The 27,899-nt window shown below is 45.1% G+C and overlaps 1 protein-coding gene across 3 annotated transcripts in view; it reads right to left on the bottom strand.

The window, feature by feature from the left end:
* Positions 1 to 583: 583 nt before the first annotated feature.
* LOC124045541 (rho GTPase-activating protein 39-like) overlaps positions 584 to 27,899 on the bottom strand; it is a 177,170-nt gene continuing 149,854 nt past the window's right edge. For all 3 annotated transcript variants that reach the window (XM_046364894.1, XM_046364896.1, XM_046364895.1), the window contains 7 exons: positions 27,532 to 27,899; positions 26,999 to 27,091; positions 15,175 to 15,248; positions 9,493 to 9,692; positions 6,182 to 6,273; positions 5,707 to 5,876; positions 584 to 4,356 (listed from right to left, as the gene is read on the bottom strand). The exon at positions 27,532 to 27,899 is cut by the window's right edge and continues 260 nt beyond it. In XM_046364894.1, the coding sequence (XP_046220850.1) occupies positions 4,162 to 4,356; positions 5,707 to 5,876; positions 6,182 to 6,273; positions 9,493 to 9,692; positions 15,175 to 15,248; positions 26,999 to 27,091; positions 27,532 to 27,899 (1,192 nt within the window). In that variant the 3' untranslated portion in view covers positions 584 to 4,161. The remainder of the gene's footprint in view (positions 4,357 to 5,706; positions 5,877 to 6,181; positions 6,274 to 9,492; positions 9,693 to 15,174; positions 15,249 to 26,998; positions 27,092 to 27,531) is intronic.

Genomic DNA, 27,899 nt, shown 5'->3' with positions numbered 1-27,899 from the left:
AAAGTAGGACCATGGATCAGAAAAGCAGTTGGTATTTGGTGTGCAGTTACACATCTCCTTCACAGAGTTGATCAGACTGTTGATTGTGGAATGTTGTTCCACTGCTTTCCGATGGCTGTGTGAAGTTACTTGGGGCCCTGTGTTCACAACGTTGACATCCAAAAACCGCTCGCCCACATGACGCCATCTGCCCGGGTAGAGTTGAAACTGGGATTCATCTGGCAACCGCTCGGATGGACATTGTTTTGCAGTCAGCATGCCATATGCATGCTCCCTGAACTTGAGACATCTGTGGCATTGTGTTGTGTGACAAAACAGCACATTTTAGAATGGCCTTTTATTGTCCCCAGCACAAGGATCATGTTTTAAATCAGCTTCTTCTTGATATGCCACACCAGTCAGGCAGATGGAATATCTCGGCAAAGGAGAAATGCTCACTAACAGGGAGGTACACAAATTTGTGTTCAATTTGAGAGAAATAATAATATTGTGCGTATGTCATTTCTGGGATCTTATATTTCAGCTCATGAAACCAACACTTTACATATTATGTTTATTTTTGTTCAGTATAAAACAAGTGATGACAAATTTAGTTTACAAACTTTATTTTTTCAATTATTTATGAAATAAATCCATCCACACAATCACCGTTGCTGTTTTTCTTGTTGTCAAACACTCACACCAACATATCCAAAAGACCTGCAAGCATATTTACAACGAGTCAATAGCACCCATCATGTGAGGGCCAGGGAAGAGGAAGCACAATGGACGGGGGGCACACACATGTAACTGTCATCAAACACAGTCTAAACATGACACGCTTCAGTTTATCACCTCAACAAACATTATCAACACTCATCCCAGTTAGGAAAAAAAATAAGAGTCAAAAATGATTTATCAAATCAAGAAATTACACCGCTGACTCGCATTGATGTCAAACTAAGAGAATAATGACATTACTGAAGAATGGAACTCTTTCACAATATTGTGGAATCATGTTATTATAACCGTCATTGTTTTGAACATTCAGTGACCAAAGACCATGCTACTATTCATATATAACACTATATATATATATATGAATCATCAGCCACTGAAGAACACAGGATGGAGAAGAGTTAAACCAGAGCTTCAGGAGTTCAGTGTCTTAATTACAGGTCCACAGCTGTTTTATTAAAGGTCTGTGTATAGATTCTAGAAGAACACTCACATTGTGATACAATTACAAGAACTATAGCAATAGACCAGTGACTGCTGGCCCCTGAATTCTCCCTCCTCGTTCTGCAGGCTCAGTATATATCTCTCATGCACTCCCAGAACTACTGGCCCTGCATAGCCATCCTCCACCCCACCTCAGAGCTGCCCCTGCTGGCTAGAGGTGAGGAGAAAGCTGGGTAGTGTCCTCTGATGTGGCTATGGAGTACCCAACTCTGGTGGCTTGGGTTTTCGTAGGACGAACAGTAAAGCATTAATGCAGGAAACGAAGGAGCGGCCTCTGTAAATGCTGTGAGTGCAGAAAAGGGGTTAACAACCATATAACCTCTAGATGCAATTTTCTGGCTAAACACACCCTCTAATTTAGGGGCTCCAGCTTCCAGTAACTACGGAGCATATGCTATATGAACAGACTACTACCACACAAACACACACATTTACAGTTGACACACACGCATAGTCGGCAAACACACACACACACTGATGTGCAAAGTACTTACGTACACGTGCATATACATACACACAAGCCTCGCAGCACAGACCCCATCACTAAGATGAGGTAGACACAGAGAAAACATGTGGGGCATTAAAACCTAAACCCTGACCACACTGCTAAATATAACGGAAACCGCATGGCCCTTAAGACAGCTGAAATATGGATTTTAAACCCTCTTCTCCTTATGTGGTATACGATTTTGAGGAATAGGAAAGTCCTTGTTAGGCAATATTGTCTAAAAATACTAAATCGGCTTGTTTTTTGTCCTCCCAGTATATGGCACTAAACTAATGTACCCCCAGACCCTAAAACCACTGCCAGATTGCCTCTCCCTTTGGCTTGCACTGTAAATCCACCACTGTCTGCGTGGCTAAGGCTTTAGGTCCAGGCAGCAGCGCTCTCATTTTATCCTGCATCCTTTTCCCCTGACCTGCTAATAGCTCAAATTAGCATTTTTACAAGCTCCATCAAAGGTATAATTGTGTTCCACTGAAGGGAGGATCAAAATATTTTTGGCCCTCTCCAAAAATAAGCCAAATGTAATTGTCTGGAGTAAAACAGCAGAAAGTGCTCCACAGATTTTCCCTAGCCCCCCCCCCCCCCCAACTCCACCGCTGAGGAGAATAGAAATGTGTTTTCCTCATTTTAATCCGAGACTCTGTCTCTCCCATATGTACGCACATCTCTGCCCAACTGATGGGTTTTATCATTTTTATTTGAAGAGAAACAGTTTAGAAATAAATATCTATATTTGTTGTTGCCCAGAGGGGGAATCTGTCTCTGCGGCCAGTGGAGAAGTCTAAACCTTACTATCAACTCATCCTGCAGCTCTGGCAACACAGACAGAATTCATATTCAAATTAGTCAAAAAAGCTTTCCAAATGAAATGCGAAGGAAATCGTTGCTTTGCAGACACACTGTTACATAATAAAGGAAAAGAGAAGGGAATAATACAGGTTCTGTCTGTCTAAACGTGATGAGACATCATCATCATCATTCACTACCATGGCAGTCAGATACATATGTGGCACTTGAAGCAGGAACTAATTCCCCCCACAATAAAAACATCATCATATTTACACATTTGTCTCTGGACTTTTCCCTGCACACATGCTTCTTGTGCATAATAGTCTCGTATTGCGATTGTTCTTCTTCACATGCTGAATCTCACGGCAGCACGGTCCAGTGTTTGGAGCAGAAACAGTAGCACAGGAGGCTGTTGAGGGGAGGACGGCTCATAATAAATGGCTGGAACGGAGCAAATAGAAAGGCATGAAAGACCTGGAAACCGTGTGCTTGATACCATTCCACTGATTCTGCTCCAGTCATTAACACGAGCCCAAGAACACTGTGTACTGTATGTCCTGCTTTCCAACGGATAAACAGTCTCCTACTACCATCACATGTGAGCTTGTCCCAAAGTCTCAAACAATAAGGGAAGATGATTCGGAACACGAAAAACCATCTAGATACCCGGTCACTGTCTGTGTAGTTCACTGTCTGTGTAGTTCACTGTCTGTGCAGTCCACTGTCTGTGTAGTTCACTGTCTGTGTAGTTCACTGTCTGTGCAGTCCACTGTCTGTGTAGTTCACTGTCTGTGTAGTTCACTGTCTGTGCAGTCCACTGTCTGTGTAGTTCACTGTCTGTGCAGTCCACTGTCTGTGCAGTTCACTGTCTGTGTAGTTCACTGTCTGTGTAGTTCACTGTCTGTGTAGTTCACTGTCTGTGCAGTCCACTGTCTGTGTAGTTCACTGTCTGTGTAGTTCACTGTCTGTGCAGTCCACTGTCTGTGTAGTTCACTGTCTGTGCAGTCCACTGTCTGTGCAGTCCACTGTGTGTAGGCCACTGTCTGTGCAGTCCACTGTGTGTGCAGTCCACTGTGTGTGCAGTCCACTGTCTGTGCAGTCCACTGTCTGTGTAGTCCACTGTCTGTGTAGTCCACTGTCTGTGTTCCTCCGGCTATGGTGTTCGTGAACCAGAGGGAATCGAGGGTTGAGATGTGATATGGTTGATGAGAAGTGTGAAGGAACAGAGGGCTTGTTGTGAATAAGGTGGTAGACAGTTGTAGAGTTGTATGATAGAAAGACAGAGCAGCTATAGTTGAGGGCTGATGAACAAGTGCAACTCTCCAGGGCATGGTGATGGATAAAGAGATGACCCCCTCAGAGGAGGCCCTTGATAAAGAGGGATATAGTTGGCTCCCTCAGAGGAGGCCCTTGATGAAGAGGGATAGAGTTGGCTCCCTCAGAGGATGCCCTTGATAAAGAGGGATAGAGTTGGCTCCCTCAGAGGAGGCCCTTGATGAAGAGGGATAGAGTTGGCTCCCTCAGAGGATGCCCTTGATAAAGAGGGATAGAGTTGGCTCCCTCAGAGGAGGCCCTTGATGAAGAGGGATAGAGTTGGCTCCCTCAGAGGAGGCCCTTGATAAAGAGGGATATAGTTGGCTCCCTCAGAGGAGGCCCTTGATGAAGCTGGTGTCCAGGTGAACAATGAGCATGCGCAAGAAGGACATCTCCTTCCTCGTGTTCTCAAAGATTACGCGTGGGTCATCTGACTGGCAGCGGAGACAGTTGGGAGCCATTACCATGGCCAGGTTATTCACGTCCATCTTGGTCTTACTCACATTGACGGGCTGAGCAAACACCTGCAGGAGGGAGAGGGAGAGTGGATGAGTTTAGAGTGAGAATCAAGGTCAGAAACATTTATGTGGTGTTTGTTGTGTTTATACTAATACATCTAGTTATTATGTAGGTGGAACTTCAAAACATACAGTGACAGATTAAACATTTATAGAGGGACCACATTGGAAACAAGTGAATTTCACTTAAACACGTTATCCCCTGGGTTATAGTCAGTGCATGTTTTTCCCCCAATAATTCAATCAATCAAGAGAGGAGAGAAAGAAAAAGAGGGTAGACGAGCGAGAGAGAGACCTATAGATGGGTAAGCAGACAATGTCCCGAAAACGATACGCGCGCCGGCAGAAGTCTGAGTTGCTGTAGCTGGCAACAATGACAAGTGGGGAATCGCAGGTAGCTCGTTTCAGCTCGTTGTATCTTGTTATTGACATCATGTTGGTAGAGCATGGCGCTTGTAACGCCAGGGTAGTGGGTTCGATCCCCGGGACCACCCATACGTAGAATGTATGCACACATGACTGTAAGTCGCTTTGGATAAAAGCGTCTGCTAAATGGCATATATTATTATTATTATTATATATTATTATTATTATATTATGTCTTGTTTTGAGCTGTTTTGAATCTTGTCACGTCAATGCTAATATGGCAAACAAAATAGCTAGCTAGCTAACCAACAACTGTAACGATGTATTTGAGAGACAAGTGCTCATTGTGTAAATGTATGTTTTCAATAAAGATTCAGAGAGAAAATATACACAGAGTGTACAAAACATTAGGGACATGCTGTTTCCATGACAGATTGATGCGGTGAATCCAGGTGACAGCTATGATCCCTTATTGATGTCACCAGTTAAATCCACTACAATCAGTGTAGATAAAGGGGGGAGACATGTTAAAGGATTTTAAAGCCTTGAGACAGTTGAGGCATGGATTGTGTATGTGTGAATGGGCAAGACACAACATTTAAGTGCCTTTGAACGGGGTATGGTAGTAGGTGCCAGGCGCACTGTGCGTCAAGAACTGCAACGCTGCTGGGTTTTTCACACTCAACAATTTCCCGTGTTTATCAAGAAGCATTGTGGGAAGCATTGGATTCAACATTGGCCAGCTTCCCTGTGGAAAGCTTTAGACACCTTGTAGAGTCCATTCCCTGGCGAACTGAGGCTGTTCTGAAAGCAAAAGGGGAGGCAACGCAATATTAGGAAGGTATTCATAATGTTTTGTATACTTGGTGTAGTTTACATGTTGTCAACAAGCCTTTGATTCTAAGCTAACCCTCGCCTGTTTGGCTCCACGGTTGCGCAAGTATGGGTTTGTTGCTAAACAACCAAGCCGTATATATGTCTGAGTGTTACCTGTAAGAAGTGTATAAAGTAACAGAGCACCAGTCTGCTGAGTTCAGGCAGAGACTGTACCACTCTGATAGCTGCTTCAGGATCCTCATAGTTACTGATGCACTGCTGATAGAAGCTCTGAGGGATGACTGGCTCCTCCAGCTCCCTGTACCACAGCTTCAGCAGAGACGCTAGGGGAGAGAGATGTTCTTATGTTTAAAATAGATGTATTTTTCTGTACATTTGAGAACAATCTTTACTTCATTTTACCAGAGCTAAAAAGATAAAAACCAAGCCCCCCCTCTATTTCCACTGTACACAGAACCACTCTGACACCGCACCTCTGCTGTCCCCCAGGCATGATGGAGTGCAGACTGCTCTGTATACAGCCTTGACAATACTTTAAAAGAAAAGGTTCGTTTCTCCATTCAAAACAGGCAGCCAAGAGAAGGGATTTAGTGTTTTTGTTGTTGAATGAGAGGGATTTATTTCTTACCCGGGACGTTGGGGTCCCCAAGGTTTTCTGGAATATTCCACTGATCCACCTGCAGCTTCAGTGCATTCACCTCGTCAATATCTCCAGGCACCCTGAGGGAGGAGACACACAGCAGATAGGTTTAACAGCTGCTACAGACGAGGAAGTGATAGGAGATAAAGCGATGTCAACGGAGGACTAGAAGCTGATATACAGTATTATGACAGCGTTGATATTGATTGTTGTAGTGTGATAATGCTCCACTAGGTGGTGCAGCAGTTCTTTTTAAAAGGACATTTCACCACTAGCCAGTATTTTGGGGTGTTTTTCCAGTCTCCCTACATAATTATGAGTGATGAGAGGGTGTTTCAGACATAATTATGCACTATAGCTGTATTTTTGAATTTACTCGCCGGGAGAGTTCAACCACTGATGTCATTGGTTGATTGAGTCAGCTGTCTGATCCAAAAAATGTGGAGTCAAGTTTTGTAGCAATTATTGTGGTCTTTGTGTTTCTCCGATTGCACGATCACACCGGCAGCGAGTAGATATGGTCATCACTGTTCAATAGAGCCACCGGACTTGTCTCAACGATGTTCCTATCTGCCAGGACATTGCAGGATACCTAGGTTGACTCATTTTCCCTGGCTTTGTAAAGACTACAGCCTGACAGTCATACTTCCTTGTTCTCACCCTCGAAGGCAGGCTTTTCAAGCGGTACTAGTTTACAGGTTCGCAGGAGTTATGTTACCGTGCATTGGACTTGAATATCACAATGAATTGATCAAGAAATTGAAGTCAACACTTTATTGGTTTTGATGCAGCTGGAATAATTTAGTGACTTGTCAATACATTTAGTAAAACGCATTATATACTTTTCTACAACAGCTAGCAATGTTTATACCACAATGCAGTTGTGAGCATACTAGGCATTCTATATTATACTACTTCATCAGTACTGAATATGGATGTTGTGTTGGTGGAATGTTTCAGCCAGGTTCCAGAATGTTCTTCATCTGGTGAGCCTCTTCTTGTGTTGGTTAATGGCAGCTGGTTTAGCAGGCTTTGGCGATGTTGGCAGGGATGTTGGGTTTGGGGGGCTGTGGCTCCTTGTGGACAACCGTCTGGTTCTTTCTGCACTCCACAGTCAGGTAGACAACCGTCTGGTTCTTTCTGCACTCCACAGTCAGGTAGACAAGCGTCTGGTTCTTTCTGCACTCCACAGTCAGGTAGACAACCGTCTGGTTCTTTCTGCACTCCACAGTCAGGTAGACAACCGTCTGGTTCTTCCTGCACTCCACAGTCAGCTAGACAACCGTCTGGTTCTTTCTGCACTCCACAGTCAGGTAGACAAGCGTCTGGTTCTTTCTGCACTCCACAGTCAGGTAGACAAGCGTCTGGTTCTTTCTGCACTCCACAGTCAGGTAGACAACCGTCTGGTTCTTTCTGCACTCCACAGTCAGGTAGACAAGCGTCTGGTTCTTTCTGCACTCCACAGTCAGGTAGACAACCGTCTGGTTCTTCCTGAACTCCACAGTCAGTTGGACAAGCGTCTAGTTCTTTCTGCACTCCACAGTCAGGTGGACAAGCATCTCATACACTTTCTTCACCACCCACCCCTTCCACCTCTTGCAGGAGATTTGTTGTACTGCAAGTCTCCTGGAAAGACATGAAGACTGATCATATTTCTCACATCAATTGGATATACCTTCACGGGGCTGTCCTCCATGTCCTGAAATTGTTATACATTTTGGATATTGTGGTTTGCTATTAATTATTAACATTTATAGCGAAAGAGAGCAGCTGTGACATTTCTCTTGAAGCTGCCCAGGGAAGACCAAAGCCATGTATGTAATACACGGCTCTGAGGGCAACCACGGTATCACTTCAGCATGTTGCCGTGGTCTAGTCCACACATATTGGGGATATATGATCCCAGGTGGACATGGTTATACAATGCCACTCAGATATAATTAGTGAAAAAGGTGTTTCATGTCCGCAGACACAGACATAGCAGTGCTACTACACGTCTGGAGGTATCCTTTACATGGGGACTGATTGTGCCAAGGATTTATTTTTAAACAAAGTAAAATCACTGAGCCACAAGGATAATGCCAGTCATTCCCCCGACACCGGGATCCCTGTCAAGTAAAAATAAATCAACTGTGATGCTCAATAAGAAAACAAAAGTAAAGACAATCCTCTGACAGCACGGTTTTTAAAAAAACTGTCAGGGTAGAATTCCTGTCAATGTTCAAATCACACACCAGACTGAAGGGAGATGTGAGTGACACAAATGAGAACTGTGACAAAAAGGGAACTGTCTTAAAATATGTTTACAGTATCTCACATAATCTCCTGTTTGTTTTATGTACAATCCACAGTCTGTCAGTATGTGATGAGGCCTCAGCCAAAGAGGAACTTACACAGAGATGCTGTGCAGAACACTGGGCTCTAAATGTACTTCAATACAAACAGAATGGGAGAGAAAGAGGAAACTCTGCCCACTGTGTGTACTTTCACATACACAGGCATAAAACAATGTCTTTAATCATCAGATGCTTTTATCTGAAACATGAACGGCCAAAAGATTCATTTGGTGGATTTTCATTATTTGCTGTGTGACAGGGATTTAGTCTGTGAATTTGTATCATTTGGTAATGTCAAACATATTAATGTTTGTTTGAACTACCATTTCTCAGTAGGACCACACAGTCTGTCTGAGCCATGAGCAGGGCTTGGGCCCGAGTTTGTAGGGGTCTTCAGAGCGCCAGACATCTGTACCGATGCACCAGGAGAGGGTATGAATCAGCGAGAACGGGTTACAGTCATCTCCCCCATTTTTCCTCCACAGCCCAGTCAGTAAGGATTAACCTCCCCAGGTTAACCAGGCAGGGTGTTTGTTTAACTGATTAACATAGCCTGAGATCAGAGGAGAAAGAGCCTCACTTCCTCCCCTCCCGACCAATGGGAGTCTCTGATGAGGCTGGTCCTATAACGCTGCTGGCCTGGGGCTGGGAGAGAAGGAGCAGAAGAGTTCTGTCTGTCTGTACTGCTAATTACTGCTGAAACAATGGCTCAGACCCAGTCTGGTTCTGCATACCATGTGTGTCAGTGATGGCTATACTGTATTTTCTCCCATGATGCACGCCTGTCTTTCTTTACCCCATAACGCTACTTACCCCCTCAAAGTGATCCTCATCTGTAGAGACCGTTTCTGGAACCCAAAGTTTATCCAATTCCACCAACATTGCTCTTCTCCCCCCTATCCTTCCACCGTGACGCCCACCCCTTCTCCCAGGAGCCGAGCCTGGTGTGGTGTGACTCCTCACCTGAAGATTCCCTCTGTCTGGGCCCCTCCCAGGGCTAGAACGCACTGAGAAAGCTGCACCTGCACCCAGGGGAGCCTGCGCTCCGGGAACAGCTCGCTCTGGCGCTCCATGATCTCCTCCAGGGCACTGCCGAACAAGGAAGGGGTCACGATGGCATTCCTCCCCTGGTCTAACTCCTCCAGGGTGGGCTTCCTTAGACCCTGTGAGGGGGGAGGGGGTGGGGGTGTGAGTAGGAAAAAGTGACCTGTCCCTAAACACAGCTCTAGAAAGTCTATTGATTTAAGCTTAGAACTGGTTTTAAGCCGACCCTTATCTAGGTACATTGTCTATCTATGTCAGGCCCAGGTGGAGTCACTCACACTACTGTAACTTCGCTACTGCAATCACAGCTGAACTGTAGGTCAGGTCCCTCATATACAGAAGTAGACAGGAGACACCCAGCCATGTTTAAAGCCCAGCTTCCATCTCAGCAGCTCCGAGGGGTTAAATAAGGTTTAAAAGAAAGAATGGCGCTGGAATGTATAGCGGACATTTTAATGGGTCCTGAACAATTCTGCTATTTTGTGTGTTTTTTTCCCCCACAGATCTTAACTGTTTTTGGACATAATGTTTCCGCCATCGCTTCCTATGACCATAAAAATAGCTTCTGGACATCAGAACAGCAATCCCTAACCTCGATTTGGATGAACATTTCTACCCTAATGAGTCAGCGGCACATACTGCTTACCCCTGACCCCAATCCCCGACATTCAGACGAAAAATGAACTACAACATAGAGGCCGACGTGCCCTGATAAAACTATGGCGATGAGTAAATAATCATCCTCTGTTAAATTGGTGTAATACTAAGGAAGTCTCGAGGTTCTGCACGACTGAGTTAAAATACCCCATGATGAGCTGTAGACCGGTACTATTTACAATTGATATTTTTGTAGATGTCTATTTACCACCACAAACCGACTGGCACTAAGACGGCTCTCAACGAGCTGTGTAAGGCCATGGGCGCTCCTAGTGGCCGTGGACTTTAATGCAGGCAAACATAAATCTGTTTTTACCTAATTTCTACCAGCATGTCACATGTGCAACCAGAGGGAAAAAAACTCCAGACCACATTTACTCCACATACAGAGACATGTACAAAGCTCTCCCTCGCCCTCCATTTGGTAAATCTGACCATAATTACATCCTTCTGACTCCTGCTTACAAGCAAAAACTAAAGCAGGAAGTACCAGTGACTTGATAAAAACCGGAAGTGGTCAGATGATGTGGAAGCTACGCTACAGGACTGTTTTGCTAGAACAGACTGGAATACGTTTTGGAACTCATCTGATGGCATTGAGGAGTTTATCACCTCAATCACCATCTTTATTAATAAGTGCATCTATGACGACATCCCCACAGGGACCGTACGTACATATCCCAACCAGAAGCCTTAAATTACAGGCAACATCCGCACTGAGCTAAAAGCTAGAGCTACCACTTTCAAGGAGCGGGACACTAATCTGGACATTTATTTAAAAAATACTGCTACGCCCTCCGACAAACCATCAAACAGACAATGTGTCAATACAGGACTAAGATCAAATCCTACTACACCAGCTCTGGTGCTCGTCGGATGTGGCAGGACTTGCAAATGATCATTGATTACAAAGTGAAATCCAGCCGCAAGCTGCCCAGTGACGCGAGCCTACCAGACGAGCTAAATGACTTCTATGCCCAGTGACGCGAGCCTACCAGAGCTAAATGCCTTCTATGCCCAGTGACGCGAGCCTACCAGAGCTAAATGCCTTCTATGCCCAGTGACACAAACCTACCAGAGCTAAATGCCTTCTATGCCCAGTGATGAGAGCCTACCAGAGCTAAATGCCTTCTATGCTCAGTGACGCGACCCTACCAGAGCTAAATGCCTTCTATGTTTGAACCATGAGTGACAGCACCAGCTCTGCGTGGCCGGTGTAAGATCATTAAACAGGATTACCAGGACACGCACTCCGAGCATGTGCTGACCAGCTGGCAAGTGTTTCAAGCAGACCACTATAGTCCCTGTGCCGAAGAATGCCAAGGTAAACTGTCTGAATGTCTATCGCCCCGTAGCACTCACATCTGTAGACATGAAATGCTTTGAAAGGCTGGTCATGGCTCACATCAACACCATCATCCCAGACACCCTGGACCCACTCCCAATTTCCATACCACCTCAACAGATCCACAATTGATGCAATCTCAATTGTACTCCACACTTCTCTTTCCCACTTGGACAAAAGGAACACCTACGTGAAAATGCTGTTCATTAACTTCCGCTCAGCATTCAACACTAAGGACTGAACACCTCCCTCTGCAACTGGATCCTGGACTTCCAGACGGGACGCCACTAGGTGGTGAGGGTAGGCAACAACACATCCGCCACACTGACCCTCAGGGGTGTATGCTTTGCCCCCTCTTGTACTCCCTGTTCACCCACAACTGCATGGCCATGCATGACTCCAACACCATCATTAAGTTTGCTGACAACACGACGGTGCTAGGCCTGATCACCGACGACATTGAGACAGCCTATTGGGAGGAGGCCAGAGACCTGGCAGTGTGGTGCCAGGACAACAACCTCTCCCTCAACATCAGCAAGACCAAGGAGCTGATCGTGGACTTCAGGAAACGGAGGGTTGGGCACATCCACATCCACAGGGCTGTAGTGGAGTGGGTCGAGCTTCAAGTCCTCGGTGTCCAGATCATTAAGGATCTATGATGTTCCAAACACAACAACACAGTCGTGAAGAAGGCATGATAACGCCTCTTCCCCCTCAGGAGGCTGAAAAGATTTGGCATGGACCCTCAGATCCTCAACAAGTTACACAGCTGCTCCATTGAGAACATCTTGACTGGCTGCATCATGGCGTGGTATGGGAACTGCTTGGCATCCGACCGCAAGGCGCTACAGAGGGTAGTGCATACGGCCCGGTACATCACTGGCGCCAAGCTTCCTGCCATCCAGGACCTCGATAGCAGATGGTGACAGAAGGCCCCTAAAAATGTTCAGACTCCAGCCACCCAAGTCATAGACTGTTCTCTCTGCTACCGCACAGCAAGCGGTACCGATGCAGCAAGTCTGGAACCAACAGGACCCTGAACAGCTTCTACCCCCAAGCCATGAGACTGTTAAACAGTTAGTCTGGGTAGCTACTGGTTAACTATTTAACTACCTGCATTGACCCTTTTTGCATTAACTTTTTTTGACTCATTACATACACTGCTGCTGCTGTTTATTATCTATCACTTTATTCCTGTTTATATGTACCTACTGTATCTACCTCAATGACCTGGTACCCCTGCATATCAACTCAGTACTGGTACCCCTACATATCAACTCAGTACTGGTACCCCTGCATATCAACTCAGTACTGGTACCCCTGCATATCAACTCAGTACTGGTACCCCTGCATATCAACTCAGTACTGGTACCCCTGCATATCAACTCAGTACTGGTACCCCTACATATCAACTCAGTACTGGTACCCCTGCATATCAACTCAGTACTGGTACCCCTACATATCAACTCAGTACTGGTACCCCTGCATATCAACTCAGTACTGGTACCCCTACATATCAACTCAGTACTGGTACCCCTGCATATCAACTCAGTACTGGTACCCCTGCATATCAACTCAGTACTGGTACCCCTGCATATCAACTCAGTACTGGTACCCCTGCACATCAACTCAGTACTGGTACCCCTGCATATCAACTCAGTACTGGTACCCCTGCATATCAACTCAGTACTGGTACCCCTGCATATCAACTCAGTACTGGTACCCCTGCACATCAACTCAGTACTGGTACCCCTGCATATCAACTCAGTACTGGTACCCCTGCATATCAACTCAGTACTGGTACCCCTGCATATCAACTCAGTACTGGTACCCCTGCATATCAACTCAGTACTGGTACCCCTGCATATCAACTCAGTACTGGTACCCCTGCATATCAACTCAGTACTGGTACCCCTGCATATCAACTCAGTACTGGTACCCCTGCATATCAACTCAGTACTGGTACCCCTACATATCAACTCAGTACTGGTACCCCTGCATATCAACTCAGTACTGGTACCCCTGCATATCAACTCAGTACTGGTACCCCTACATATCAACTCAGTACTGGTACCCCTGCATATCAACTCAGTACTGGTACCCCTGCATATCAACTCAGTACTGGTACCCCGTGTATAAAGCCAAGTTATCATGACTCATTGTGTATTTATTATTACTATTATTTCTCTATTTACTTTCTCTCTGCATTGTTGGGAAGGGCCCTTAAGTAATTATTTCACTGTTAGTCCACACCTGTTGTTTACGAAGCATGTGACAAATAAAATTTGATTTGAAATATAGCCCCCAGTAAAAGTGCCTGGCCTGGGGCTGCAGTAAGGCTGCTGTGGGCGGGCTGATTACAGGGTGGGACACAACAGAGGTTGGGAGATGGCTGCTCTACAGGCTGACTGATGGAGGGGTGGTTTAGTAGGCACAAGCTCAGACTTGAAGCCTCTCTTAAGATCCACGTGTCCAGTGGGGATTTGGGAGAGAGCGGGTGACGGAGGGGGTCAAAAGGGTTGTTGTAATGTCCCCGTCTCAGTTTTGGTTTACAGATTAGTGCCTATTTTGCTGAGGACTCCTAACGGCTCAGTGTGATGATTGCTAACACATGTGCGAGCTCCCAGAATGCCTCGCTTCATAGCCGATGCTAACCTCAGGGGCAACACTAACTCACTAGAACAATAGAAACATTCCACTTCTCTTTGTCTGCTGGGAGAGTTGGAGTTCCTAGATCATTTAGATCATTAGAATATAAAACTGCAGCAGAAGGTCTGGAAATGAAATCTCAATTCAGTCCAACAGTGAGCAGTGAGTGATGGAGTGATGGAGCAGTGAGTGATGGAGTGATGGAGCAGTGAGTGATGGAGCAGTGAGCGATGGAGCAGTGAGCGATGGAGCAGTAAGAGATGGAGCAGTGAGAGATGGAGCAATGACAGATGGAGCAGTGAGAGATGGAGCAGTGAGCGATGGAGCAGTGAGAGATGGAGCAGTGAGTGATGGAGTGATGGAGCAGTGAGTGATGGAGCAGTGAGCGATGGAGCAGTGAGAGATGGAGCAGTGAGAGATGGAGCAGTGAGCGATGGAGCAGTGAGCGATGGAGCAGTGAGCGATGGAGCAGTGAGAGATGGAGCAGTGAGTGATGGAGCAGTGAGAGATGGAGCAGTGAGCGATGGAGCAGTGAGAGATGGAGCAGTGAGCGATGGAGCAGTGAGCGATGGAGCAGTGAGCGATGGAGCAGTGAGAGATGGAGTGATGGAGCAGTGAGAGATGGAGCAGTGAGAGATGGAGCAGTGAGCGATGGAGCAGTGAGAGATGGAGCAATGAGTGATGGAGCAGTGAGAGATGGAGCAGTGAGAGATGGAGCAGTGAGCGATGGAGCAGTGAGCGATGTAGCAGTGAGAGATGGAGCAGTGAGAGATGGAGCAGTGAGTGATGGAGCAGTGAGAGATGGAGCAGTGAGCGATGGAGCAGTGAGAGATGGAGCAGTGAGAGATGGAGCAGTGAGAGATGGAGCAGTGAGTGATGGAGCAACCCCCCTCTGTCTTTGTATGACATCCCTCCCTGGCCATTTTAATAGTGTTTTAGGATGACCTTACCTTTTTGCCCCCAGTGACGGCGACCTTCTGCAGCTTGCGGTAGCAGTACTTGGCATAAGTGCTGATTGGCAGGCCTGGAGAGAGGGGAGATGACAGACACCATTACTGACCAATCCTGAGGCAGTAATACAATTCGTTAACATTTTCTATCTGCATGTGAAAGTCCTCAGTGTCAGTTCCACAGGAGTTTGGAGTAATACCCGGGGGTCATACCGACAGAACATGTTACCAATGAATCATCAAAACCAAATCTGTCCACCGCAGGGCATTTTGGATATCAGCTCTGCACATTCCAGGAGAATCCTGCACAGTCACCATGGTGTATTATTACTGCATTATCGAGCTGCAGGGAGCAGCTGTACCTCAAGGTTAAAGCCACCAAGATATCCAACACCAAGTATTACTATAACAGATAGTACTGCTACTGTTATTAAAGTACTAGTACTTCTATCATTATTGAATCTGCATTTTTAATTGTGCTTCAACTGCTTCTACTTTAATTGCCAGTCTTACTACTGTATATCACAACCCTTTTTGGTTCCAGGTAGAATCCTTTTGGGTTCCCGGTAGAACCCTTTTGGGTTCCATGTAGAATCCTTTTGGGTTTCATGTAGAACCCTTTTTGGTTCCAGGTAGAACCCTTTTGGGTTTCATGTAGAATCCTTTTGGGTTCCAGGTAGAATCCTTTTGGGTTCCAGGTAGAATCCTTTCCAAGAGTGTAGAATGAGCGACCGAGGTATTGGCCGGCCAACACATTTTTTTCTTTCTGTTGTCCTTACTCTGTGAGAACCAGAGTTCATCTTGGCTGCAGACCCTGGTGCTGAAACTACATGACACAGATTTATGGCAAACAGGTGAAAGTCGTTCACAGCCTGTCCTCAGCAACAAAACAGCAGCATGAGGTTTGGCAGAGGGTTAGCGGAGTTGAGTTTTGAGAGACTATGGGAACCTGAGGCTTTAAAAAGGTTTTGCGAGTATTGTCTCCTATCGTAAGTCAAATGAATCACACACATAGCTGACATGGTGTTGATTTCTGGAGGGGGGGATTTAACTTTGTTCTTTCTCCTCATCCAAAAACGGGAATGAGATGGATTTCAATTATGAGGAAAAGTAATTCAATCACCTGACAACTTTGCGCCTTCATGAAACAACAAAGAGAGAGGAGGGGTGCTGACATATCAAAGTAAGGTCCTCAGGGGGAAGAGGAAAGGAGGGGGGGACTTGTTGTGCACGTCCCAGAGACCAGGCCAGGTAGAGAAAATGGAACACTATGATATAGGGCTGTCGTTCATCAGCCCGCCCAGTCACTGGTGTTACTGTAGCACTGTATCGGCTCAGAGGACCAGACACCAGACTGGATAATACTACTGGGTCATTCACCTCCGAGCACAGCTGTGAGGGCACATGGCCAAGCAGGCCTCAGCAGGGATAGTCAGAGAGGTGACCGGTCATACAGCCTGATGACCTCAGTCCAGAACAAACACTTCTCCTCCTCTTCTGACCAGTGTTGTTACAGTGTTGTCAACATAGTGTATGGAGGACTTTGTAGCTGAGAAGGAGAAAAGAGAGTTTTATAGGAGTTGTTTTAGGCAGAAGTCTGCTTTTATTTGGCTGTAAAAACACATATTTAAGAGGCAGGGCAGTGGTTTCACAAGCCCCTGTCTCTGCTCTCTGATCTCTGTGCTGCTGAGGACTGCAGGACACACACATCGCTCTGGCTCAGGACTGCTGCTGGGAACACCTGCTCCAAGATCTGCTCCTTCCTTTTTTCTAGACCTTATTGTCTTCACATTCCTCATCTTCTCTTATCCTCTTTTATTCAATCCTCTGCCCCTCACAGTCCTTCATTTATTTTCCTCATCTCTAATGGTTTCTGTACTGTTATTCTCTCCCGCTCTCCTCATCTTTCCCTTTTCTCCTTCTTCCTGAGCATTCCCCCCTCTTGCTCTCACTCTCTCTTTCTCTCTCTCCTCCTTACTGAGCATTCCTCTCTCTCTCCTTCCTGAGCATTCCTCTCTCTCTCTCTCTCTCCTTCCTGAGCATTCCTCTCTCTCTCTCTCTCTCTCTCTCCTTCCTGAGCATTCCTCTCTCTCTCCTTCCTGAGCATTCCTCTCTCTCTCTCTCTCTCTCTCTCTCTCTCTCTCTCTCTGTTTCTCTCTCTCTCTCTCTCTCTGTTTCTCTCTCTCTCTCTCTCTCTCTCTCTCTCTCTCTCTCTCTCTCTCTCTCTCTCTCTCTCTCTCTCTCTCTCTCTCTCTCTCTCTCTCTCTCTCTCTCTCTCTCTCCTTCCTGAGCATTCCTTCCTCCTGTGTTGTTAGGGTTGGAATGACAAGCATGTAGGAGCGGTGAACTGATTTCCCCTCTTATGTGTCAGATGATGTTACACATAGCCCAGATGAGGCACATAGCCCAGACAGGGTAGAGGGCTGGCTTGTACCACTGAGCACCACGGTTAAGACCTCTGAGACTGTTATTAAGGCTCTGGGAGATAGAGAGAATCCTGTGTTGAGTTTCCAATGCCTGGGGGTCGTAAATCCCTATATGATACCACAAGAAGACAGAGAGAGGACGGGACGGGACGGGGGGGGGGCTACATGTATGTGTGTGTATGAGTCTGTTACCATGTCTGTAAATGTGTTTGTATGCATAAAAAACAGACAGAGAACTAGGGAGTTGATGTGGGGGATGGGGGGCATCTATAAAGCACGTGACATATGAGATCAACAGTCTCTTCATTACTCTCCACTTGCAGCCTGTTTGTGTCTGTGGCCTAAGCCTCAGCTGAGTGTCCAATGGGATCCAGCGATCCCACGCTAAACAGGGTCAGCCAGGGCCAGAGGAAAGATACAGAGGAAACAGAGAGTATTTGCATACAAATAGTTGGTGGCGTAACGGCCGACCTTTAATCTTCCACAGAGAGGAGAAGAGGCCCCAGCCACTCCACTCCTCTGGCCCACGCTCCCCTGTACAGGGGGCTTAACTGGGCTTGGCCCACTGTTTCATTTCCAGGACACCCACTGCTGCCACCACAATGCCTGGCTGCCCAGGTCTTCCCAGCCTGTCTGAGGCCCATGGGCCGGCCCCATTCTCAGCCACACGTTCTTAAACGTGCCCCAGAGAGATCGGACACTACCAAAACAAACCCCCTACGCCCTCTTTCTCCTCTTTTGATGAAGAGCTGGATCCGAGGCCCCAAACTGTCACCCAGAACAATACCCACTCAGCAGCCTGGGCCCAGAGAGGCAGCTGGTGAAGCTCACATAGATGCCACCTCCCTCCTCCTTTCAAAACATTCCAACGACCATCCCCATCCAATCCCTCCTCCCCTTTATCCTTACCCGTGAAAACACTCTCACACAGACAGTAATTCCTCATGTCCTCAGTGACAACACTCTCACACAGACAGTAGTTCCTCATGTCCTCAGTGACAACACTCTCACACAGACAGTAGTTCCTCATGTCCTCAGTGACAACACTCACACAGACAGTAGTTCCTCATGTCCTCAGTGACAACACTCTCACACAGACAGTAGTTCCTCATGTCCTCAGTGACAACACTCTCACACAGACAGTAGTTCCTCATGTCCTCAATGAAAACACTCCAGAGTGGATGTGGAGTACAGTGTGACTAACTGTTTTCTACTACAGTGAGGGGAGGAGAGTCAGTCAACAACCATCTCAACCTTCCACAACTCTCCCATCATCTATAGTCTCTTAAATTATGTAGCACAGTGAGTGGACTCTGTCACAGTACTAGTACAGCTGGTAGCACAGTGAGTGGACTCTGTCACAGTACTAGTACAGCTGGTAGCACAGTGAGTGGACTCTGTCACAGTACTAGTACAGCTGGTAGCACAGTGAATGGACTCTGTCACAGTACTAGTACAGCTGGTAGCACAGTGAGTGGACTCTGTCACAGTACTAGTATAGCTGGTAGCACAGTGAGTGGACTCTGTCACAGTACTAGTATAGCTGGTAGCAGAAGCACAGTGAGTGGACTCTGTCACAGTACTAGTACAGCTGGTAGCACAATGAGTGGTCTCTGTCACAGTACTAGTACATCTTTACTTTTACTCAAGTATGACAACTGGGTACTTTTTCCACCACTGTACGAGACTGTCACTGACCATCCTGAGAGAGACTCTAGCTGTAGAACCATTACAGAAAGTAGCAGTGGTTTGAGGTAGGAAATACACTCACTTACCTAACAGCTACTTTATAACAAACAGCTACTGCTTTATATATAGCCGTGGAATGCTTTGAAAGGCTCACATCCACACCATCATCCCAGAAACCCTGGGCCCACTCTAATTCGCATACTGCCACAACAGATCCACAGATGACACACTTTCTATTGCCCTTTCCCACCTGGACGATAGGAACACCTATGTGAGAATGCTGTTAATTGATTACAGCTCAGTGTTCAACACCATAGTACCCACCAAGCTCAGGACCCTGGGACTAAACACCTCCATCTGCAACTGGATCCTGGACTTCCTGACAGGACGCCCACAGGTAGTAAGGGTAGGCAACAACACATCTGCCACACTGACCCTCAACACTGGGGCCCCTCACGGGTGTGTGCTTAGTTCCCTCCTGTACTCACTCTTCAACCACGACTGCGTGACCATGAACAGCTTCTACCCCCAAGCCATGAGACTGTTAAACAGTTAGTCTGAGTTACTAGTTGGTTAACTATTTAACTACCTGCATTGACCCTTTTTGACTCATTACATACACTGCTGCTACTGTTTATTATCTATCACTTTATTCCTGTTTATATGTACCTACTGTATCTACCTCAATGACCTGGTACCCCTGCATATCAACTCAGTACTGGTACCCCTACATATCAACTCAGTACTGGTACCCCTACATATCAACTCAGTACTGGTACCCCTGCATATCAACTCAGTACTGGTACCCCTGCATATCAACTCAGTACTGGTACCCCTGCATATCAACTCAGTACTGGTACCCCTGCATATCAACTCAGTACTGGTACCCCTGCATATCAACTCAGTACTGGTACCCCTGCATATCAACTCAGTACTGGTACCCCTGCACATCAACTCAGTACTGGTACCCCTGCATATCAACTCAGTACTGGTACCCCTGCATATCAACTCAGTACTGGTACCCCTGCATATCAACTCAGTACTGGTACCCCTGCATATCAACTCAGTACTGGTACCCCTGCATATCAACTCAGTACTGGTACCCCTGCATATCAACTCAGTACTGGTACCCCTGCATATCAACTCAGTACTGGTACCCCTGCATATCAACTCAGTACTGGTACCCCGTGTATAAAGCCAAGTTATCATGACTCATTGTGTATTTATTATTACTTGTTTTACTTTTCTATTATCTCTCTATTTTCTTTCTCTCTGCATTGTTGAGAAGGGCCCCCAAGTAAACATTTCACTGTTAGTCCACAGCTGTTGTTTACGAGGCATGTGACAAATATTTTTAGGGGTTCTGCTATACGCACAGTATGTGAGGATGGTGGTGTCTGTTATTGAGTCTACGTAGTGGTGTCTCTTATTGAGTCTACGTAGTGGTGTCTCCTATTGAGTCTAGCAAGGTGGTGTCTGTTATTGAGTCTACGTAGTGGTGTCTCTTATTGAGTCTAGCAAGGTGGTGTCTCCTATTGAGTCTATGTAGTGGTGTCTCTTATTGAGTCTATGTAGTGGTGTCTCTTATTGAGTCTAGCAAGGTGGTGTCTGTTATTGAGTCTAGCAAGGTGGTGTCTCTTATTTAGTCTACGTAGGGGTGTCTCTTATTGAGTCTAGCAAGGTGGTGTCTCTTATTGAGTCTAGCAAGGTGGTGTCTGTTATTGAGTCTAGCAAGGTGGTGTCTCTTATTGAGTCTAGCAAGGTGGTGTCTCTTATTGAGTCTAGCAAGGAGGTGTCTCTTATTGAGTCTAGCAAGGTGGTGTCTCTTATTGAGTCTGGCAAGGTGGTGTCTCTTATTGAGTCTAGCAAGGTGGTGTCTCTTATTGAGTCAAGGTAGTGGTGTCTCTTATTGAGTCCAGGTAGTGGTGTCTCTTATTGAGTCCAGGTAGTGGTGTCTCTTATTGAGTCCAGGTAGTGGTGTCTCTTATTGAGTCCAGGTAGTGGTGTCTCTTATTGAGTCCAGGTAGTGGTGTCTCTTATTGAGTCCAGGTAGTGGTGTCTCTTATTGAGTCCAGGTAGTGGTGTCTCTTATTGAGTCCAGGTAGTGGTGTCTCTTATTGAGTCCAGGTAGTGGTGTCTCTTATTGAGTCCAGGTAGTGGTGTCTCTTATTGAGTCCAGGTAGTGGTGTCTCTTATTGAGTCCAGGTAGTGGTGTCTCTTATTGAGTCCAGGTAGTGGTGTCTCTTATTGAGTCCAGGTAGTGGTGTCTCTTATTGAGTCCAGGTAGTGGTGTCTCTTATTGAATCCAGGTAGTGGTGTCTCTTATTGTGTCCAGGTAGTGGTGTCTCTTATTGAGTCCAGGTAGTGGTGTCTCTTATTGAGTCCAGGTAGTGGTGTCTCTTATTGATTATATGAAGGTGGTGTCTCCTCTCACTCTACAGAGAGGTCCCCTCAGCCATGGCCTGGACAGCATTACTAATGCTCTTTAGGCCAGACGGTTAGGAGGAGACCGGGTCAGGGATGATCACTCCTATAACATGGCTATCTGCCTGCTAATCCCTGCCTGGCAGTGTGTGTGTTTGCCAGCCTGCCCAGCTGGGCAACAGAGATAAAGCACAGAGGGAAACACATTACCCCAGCTTTTGTTCCTCAAGGCTCCTTTGTGTGGTTCTGCTAATCTCATTTAAAGAGTCTAGTACTGATGTAAATGTGTGCAACTCCTTCAATTGTCAATCTCATATAGAAAGAAACATACGTTGGTACAGATCAGTAACATTTCAAATAACTAAGTAACCTTAGCGCTAACTCTGACCTTAACCCTTATCCTAACCATAAACTTAACCCTAACCCAAACACTCAATCTAACCTTATAGCGCTAACCCTGACCTTAACCCTTATCCTAACCATAAACTTAACCCTAACCCTAACACTTAATCTAACCTTAGCGCTAACCCTGACCTTAACCCTTATCCTAACCATAAACTTAACCCTAACCCAAACACTCAATCTAACCTTCGCGCTAACCCTGACCTTAACCCTTATCCTAACCATAAACTTAACCCTAACACTTAATCTAACCTTAGCGCTAACCCTGACCTTAACCCTTATCCTAACCATAAACTTAACCCTAACCCTAACACTTAATCTAATCTTAGCGCTAACCCTTATCCTAACCATAAACTTAACCCTAACACTTAATCTAACCTTAGCGCTAACCCTGACCTTAACCCTTATCCTAACCATAAACTTAACCCTAACCCTAACAATTAATCTAACTTTAGCGCTAACCCTGACCTTAACCCTTATCCTAACCATAAACTTAACCCTAACCCTAACACTTAATCTAACCTTAGAGCTAACCCTGACCTTAACCCTTATCCTAACCATAAACTTAACCCTAACACTTAATCTAACCTTAGCGCTAACCCTTATCCTAACCATAAACTTAACCCTAACCCTAACACTTAATCTAACCTTAGCGCTAACCCTGACCTTAACCCTTATCCTAACCATAAACTTAACCCTAACCCTAACACTTAATCTAACCTTATAGCGCTAACCCTGACCTTAACCCTTATCCTAACCATAAACTTAACCCTAACCCTAACACTTAATCTAACCTTAGCGCTAACCCTGACCTTAACCCTTACCCTAACCATAAACTTAACCCTAACCCTAACACTTAATCTAACCTTAGCGCTAACCTTGACCTTAACCCTTATCCTAACCATAAACTTAACCCTAACCCTAACATTTAATCTAACCTCAGCGCTAACCCTGACCTTAACCCTTATCCTAACCATAAACTTAACCCTAACACTTAATCTAACCTTAGCGCTAACCTGACCTAAACCCTTATCCTAACCATAAACTTAACCCTAACCCTAACACTTAATCTAACTTTAGCGCTAACCCTGACCTTAACCCTTATCCTAACCATAAACTTAACCCTAACCCTTAATCTAACTTTAGCGCTAACTCTGACCTTAACCCTTATCCTAACCATAAACTTAACCCTAACCCTAACCCTAACACTTAATCTAACCTCAGCGCTAACCCTGACCTTAACCCTTATCATAACCATAAACTTAACCCTAACCCTAACCCTTAATCTAACCTTAGCGCTAACCCTGACCTTAACCCTTATCCTAACCATAAACTTAACCCTAACCCTAACAATTAATCTAACTTTAGCGCTAACCCTGACCTTAACCCTTATCCTAACCATAAACTTAACCCTAACCCTAACACTTAATCTAACCTTAGAGCTAACCCTGACCTTAACCCTTATCCTAACCATAAACTTAACCCTAACACTTAATCTAACCTTAGCGCTAACCCTTATCCTAACCATAAACTTAACCCTAACCCTAACACTTAATCTAACCTTAGCGCTAACCCTGACCTTAACCCTTATCCTAACCATAAACTTAACACTAACCCTAACACTTAATCTAACTTTAGCGCTAACCCTGACCTTAACCCTTATCCTAACCATAAACTTAACCCTAACCCTAACACTTAATCTAACCTTATAGCGCTAACCCTGACCTTAACCCTTATCCTAACCATAAACTTAACCCTAACCCTAACACTTAATCTAACCTTAGCGCTAACCCTGACCTTAACCCTTACCCTAACCATAAACTTAACCCTAACCCTAACACTTAATCTAACCTTAGCGCTAACCTTGACCTTAACCCTTATCCTAACCATAAACTTAACCCTAACCCTAACATTTAATCTAACCTCAGCGCTAACCCTGACCTTAACCCTTATCCTAACCATAAACTTAACCCTAACCCTTAATCTAACTTTAGCGCTAACCCTGACCTTAACCCTTATCCTAACCATAAACTTAACCCTAACCCTAACCCTAACACTTAATCTAACCTCAGCGCTAACCCTGACCTTAACCCTTATCATAACCATAAACTTAACCCTAACCTTAACCCTTAATCTAACCTTAGCGCTAACCCTGACCTTAACCCTTATCCTAACCATAAACTTAACCCTAACACTTAATCTAAACTTAGCGCTAACCCTGACCTTAACCCTTATCCTAACCATAAACTTAACCCTAACCCTAACAATTAATCTAACTTTAGCGCTAACCCTGACCTTAACCCTTATCCTAACCATAAACTTAACCCTAACCCTAACACTTAATCTAACCTTAGAGCTAACCCTGACCTTAACCCTTATCCTAACCATAAACTTAACCCTAACACTTAATCTAACCTTAGCGCTAACCCTTATCCTAACCATAAACTTAACCCTAACCCTAACACTTAATCTAACCTTAGCGCTAACCCTGACCTTAACCCTTATCCTAACCATAAACTTAACACTAACCCTAACACTTAATCTAACTTTAGCGCTAACCCTGACCTTAACCCTTATCCTAACCATAAACTTAACCCTAACCCTAACACTTAATCTAACCTTATAGCGCTAACCCTGACCTTAACCCTTATCCTAACCATAAACTTAACCCTAACCCTAACACTTAATCTAACCTTAGCGCTAACCCTGACCTTAACCCTTACCCTAACCATAAACTTAACCCTAACCCTAACACTTAATCTAACCTTAGCGCTAACCTTGACCTTAACCCTTATCCTAACCATAAACTTAACCCTAACCCTAACATTTAATCTAACCTCAGCGCTAACCCTGACCTTAACCCTTATCCTAACCATAAACTTAACCCTAACACTTAATCTAACCTTAGCGCTAACCTGACCTAAACCCTTATCCTAACCATAAACTTAACCCTAACCCTAACACTTAATCTAACCTTAGCGCTAACCCTGACCTTAACCCTTATCCTAACCATAAACTTAACCCTAACCCTTAATCTAACTTTAGCGCTAACCCTGACCTTAACCCTTATCCTAACCATAAACTTAACCCTAACCCTAACACTTAATCTAACCTCAGCGCTAACCCTGACCTTAACCCTTATCATAACCATAAACTTAACCCTAACCCTAACCCTTAATCTAACCTTAGCGCTAACCCTGACCTTAACCCTTATCCTAACCATAAACTTAACCCTAACACTTAATCTAAACTTAGCGCTAACCCTGACCTTAACCCTTATCCTAACCATAAACTTAACCCTAACCCTAACAATTAATCTAACTTTAGCGCTAACCCTGACCTTAACCCTTATCCTAACCATAAATTTAACCCTAACCCTAACACTTAATCTAACCTTAGAGCTAACCCTGACCTTAACCCTTATCCTAACCATAAACTTAACCCTAACACTTAATCTAACCTTAGTGCTAACCCTTATCCTAACCATAAACTTAACCCTAACCCTAACACTTAATCTAACCTTAGCGCTAACCCTGACCTTAACCCTTATCCTAACCATAAACTTAACACTAACCCTAACACTTAATCTAACTTTAGCGCTAACCCTGACCTTAACCCTTATCCTAACCATAAACTTAACCCTAACCCTAACACTTAATCTAACCTTATAGCGCTAACCCTGACCTTAACCCTTATCCTAACCATAAACTTAACCCTAACCCTAACACTTAATCTAACCTTAGCGCTAACCCTGACCTTAACCCTTACCCTAACCATAAACTTAACCCTAACCCTAACACTTAATCTAACCTTAGCGCTAACCTTGACCTTAACCCTTATCCTAACCATAAACTTAACCCTAACCCTAACATTTAATCTAACCTCAGCGCTAACCCTGACCTTAACCCTTATCCTAACCATAAACTTAACCCTAACACTTAATCTAACCTTAGCGCTAACCTGACCTAAACCCTTATCCTAACCATAAACTTAACCCTAACCCTAACACTTAATCTAACCTTAGCGCTAACCCTGACCTTAACCCTTATCCTAACCATAAACTTAACCCTAACCCTTAATCTAACTTTAGCGCTAACCCTGACCTTAACCCTTATCCTAACCATAAACTTAACCCTAACCCTAACACTTAATCTAACCTCAGCGCTAACCCTGACCTTAACCCTTATCATAACCATAAACTTAACCCTAACCCTTAATCTAACCTTAGCGCTAACCCTGACCTTAACCCTTATCCTAACCATAAACTTAACCCTAACCCTAACACTTAATCTAACCTCAGCGCTAACCCTGACCTTAACCCTTATCCTAACCATAAACTTAACCCTAACCCTTAATCTAACCTTAGCGCTAACCCTGACCTTAACCCTTATCCTAACCATAAACTTAACCCTAACCCTAACCCTTAATCTAACCTTAGCGCTAACCCTGACCTTAACCCTTATCCTAACCATAAACTTAACCCTAACACTTAATCTAAACTTTTACTCCAACTCTTATTCAAACCTAACCGTAACCTTAGCAACCAGTTGCTTATCAACAGATGGCATGACTACCAACAAACTATATGTGGAGCATCTACTAATGGAAAATTCGGACTATCCACATAAAGTGTGATCATAGGTTCATATTTTCTGTGAATGTCTGCCTGCCGGCTGTAAGATGGGGACACTGTGAGGACTACTTTGGATCAAGTGTTTTAATTAATACTTGTAACTGCTATCCTCTAGGAACACATTCTACATATTTTTGTATATGTTTTTCACCCAAATAAATGTCATTCAACTGTTATTCCTCCCTCTTTTTCCTTCTGTGAATGAACAAGTGTTACTGTAGTGAACAAGTGTTACTGTAGTGAAACTCACCTTCCTCTTCCTCGTTGTTCTGCTTCCTCTTCTTCCGGGACTTTGAATTCTTCTTGGTCTTCATGTCCTGTTGTTCCATAATGTGCTGCATGACTGTAAATGAAGTGGTGAGGAGGACGGAAAGACAAAATGTTCTTTTGATTAAAGATTTGTCGCAATAATGCTCTCCCCAGTGTCTAGGTCTGAACAACAGATGATGGTGTTTTGTGCTGGGCTCTCTCAACTTTGACCCTGCTCCCACTCCATTTTTTTTTTTTGGGTCTCACTTTTCCAGTGCTGCATCCTGTTTGATCTGGCCCGAATCCCAGATAATAATAGCTGGAAAACCAATATCAACTGTCTGTTTTTGAACTCACGGGAATACCGGATACATAAACACACCTCTGGATGCACCCAAGTCTAATCAAACAAATAAATCATGTTTCAAAACCACCAGCTACAGGAAAACAACCTTCACCAACCCATAATCCATAGATGTACTGTATATAAATAGTACAAACATTTTTATCAACAGAAGCAGTTTTGCCACTCACTCTTCTTGTCGTTGGAGGGCTCCAGGTGTGTCTGGATGTACCCCTCAAGGTAGCTTCTGAACTTGGGCGAGGGGGAGAAGAAGGACAGGCTGATGGCCATGAGTTCCCAGCCGGCCTCCAGGCTCCTCAGGCTCAGGTTGTCAGTGGTCTGTCTGACCAGCTGGACGTACAGCTCATCCCTCAGGGCCTGCATTCCCCAGCACTTAGTGACCACCAGCAGGGCGGTGTGACGGCGCTCCAGCCGGGCCGGACGGTCGCCCATGTAGCCCTGAATCAGCTTGAACATCTCACAGGCCTCCTTCTTGACGGTGCGGTCGCTGGTGATCAGCATGGGCTTCTTGATGGAGCCTCTGTTCCAGGAGAGCATG

Source organism: Oncorhynchus gorbuscha, linkage group LG10 (genome assembly GCF_021184085.1).
Source record: "Oncorhynchus gorbuscha isolate QuinsamMale2020 ecotype Even-year linkage group LG10, OgorEven_v1.0, whole genome shotgun sequence".
Classification (NCBI taxonomy): Eukaryota; Metazoa; Chordata; class Actinopteri; order Salmoniformes; family Salmonidae; genus Oncorhynchus; species Oncorhynchus gorbuscha.
The sequence above is the reverse complement of the archived record's forward strand: the minus strand, read 5'-3'. Positions and strand labels throughout refer to the sequence as shown.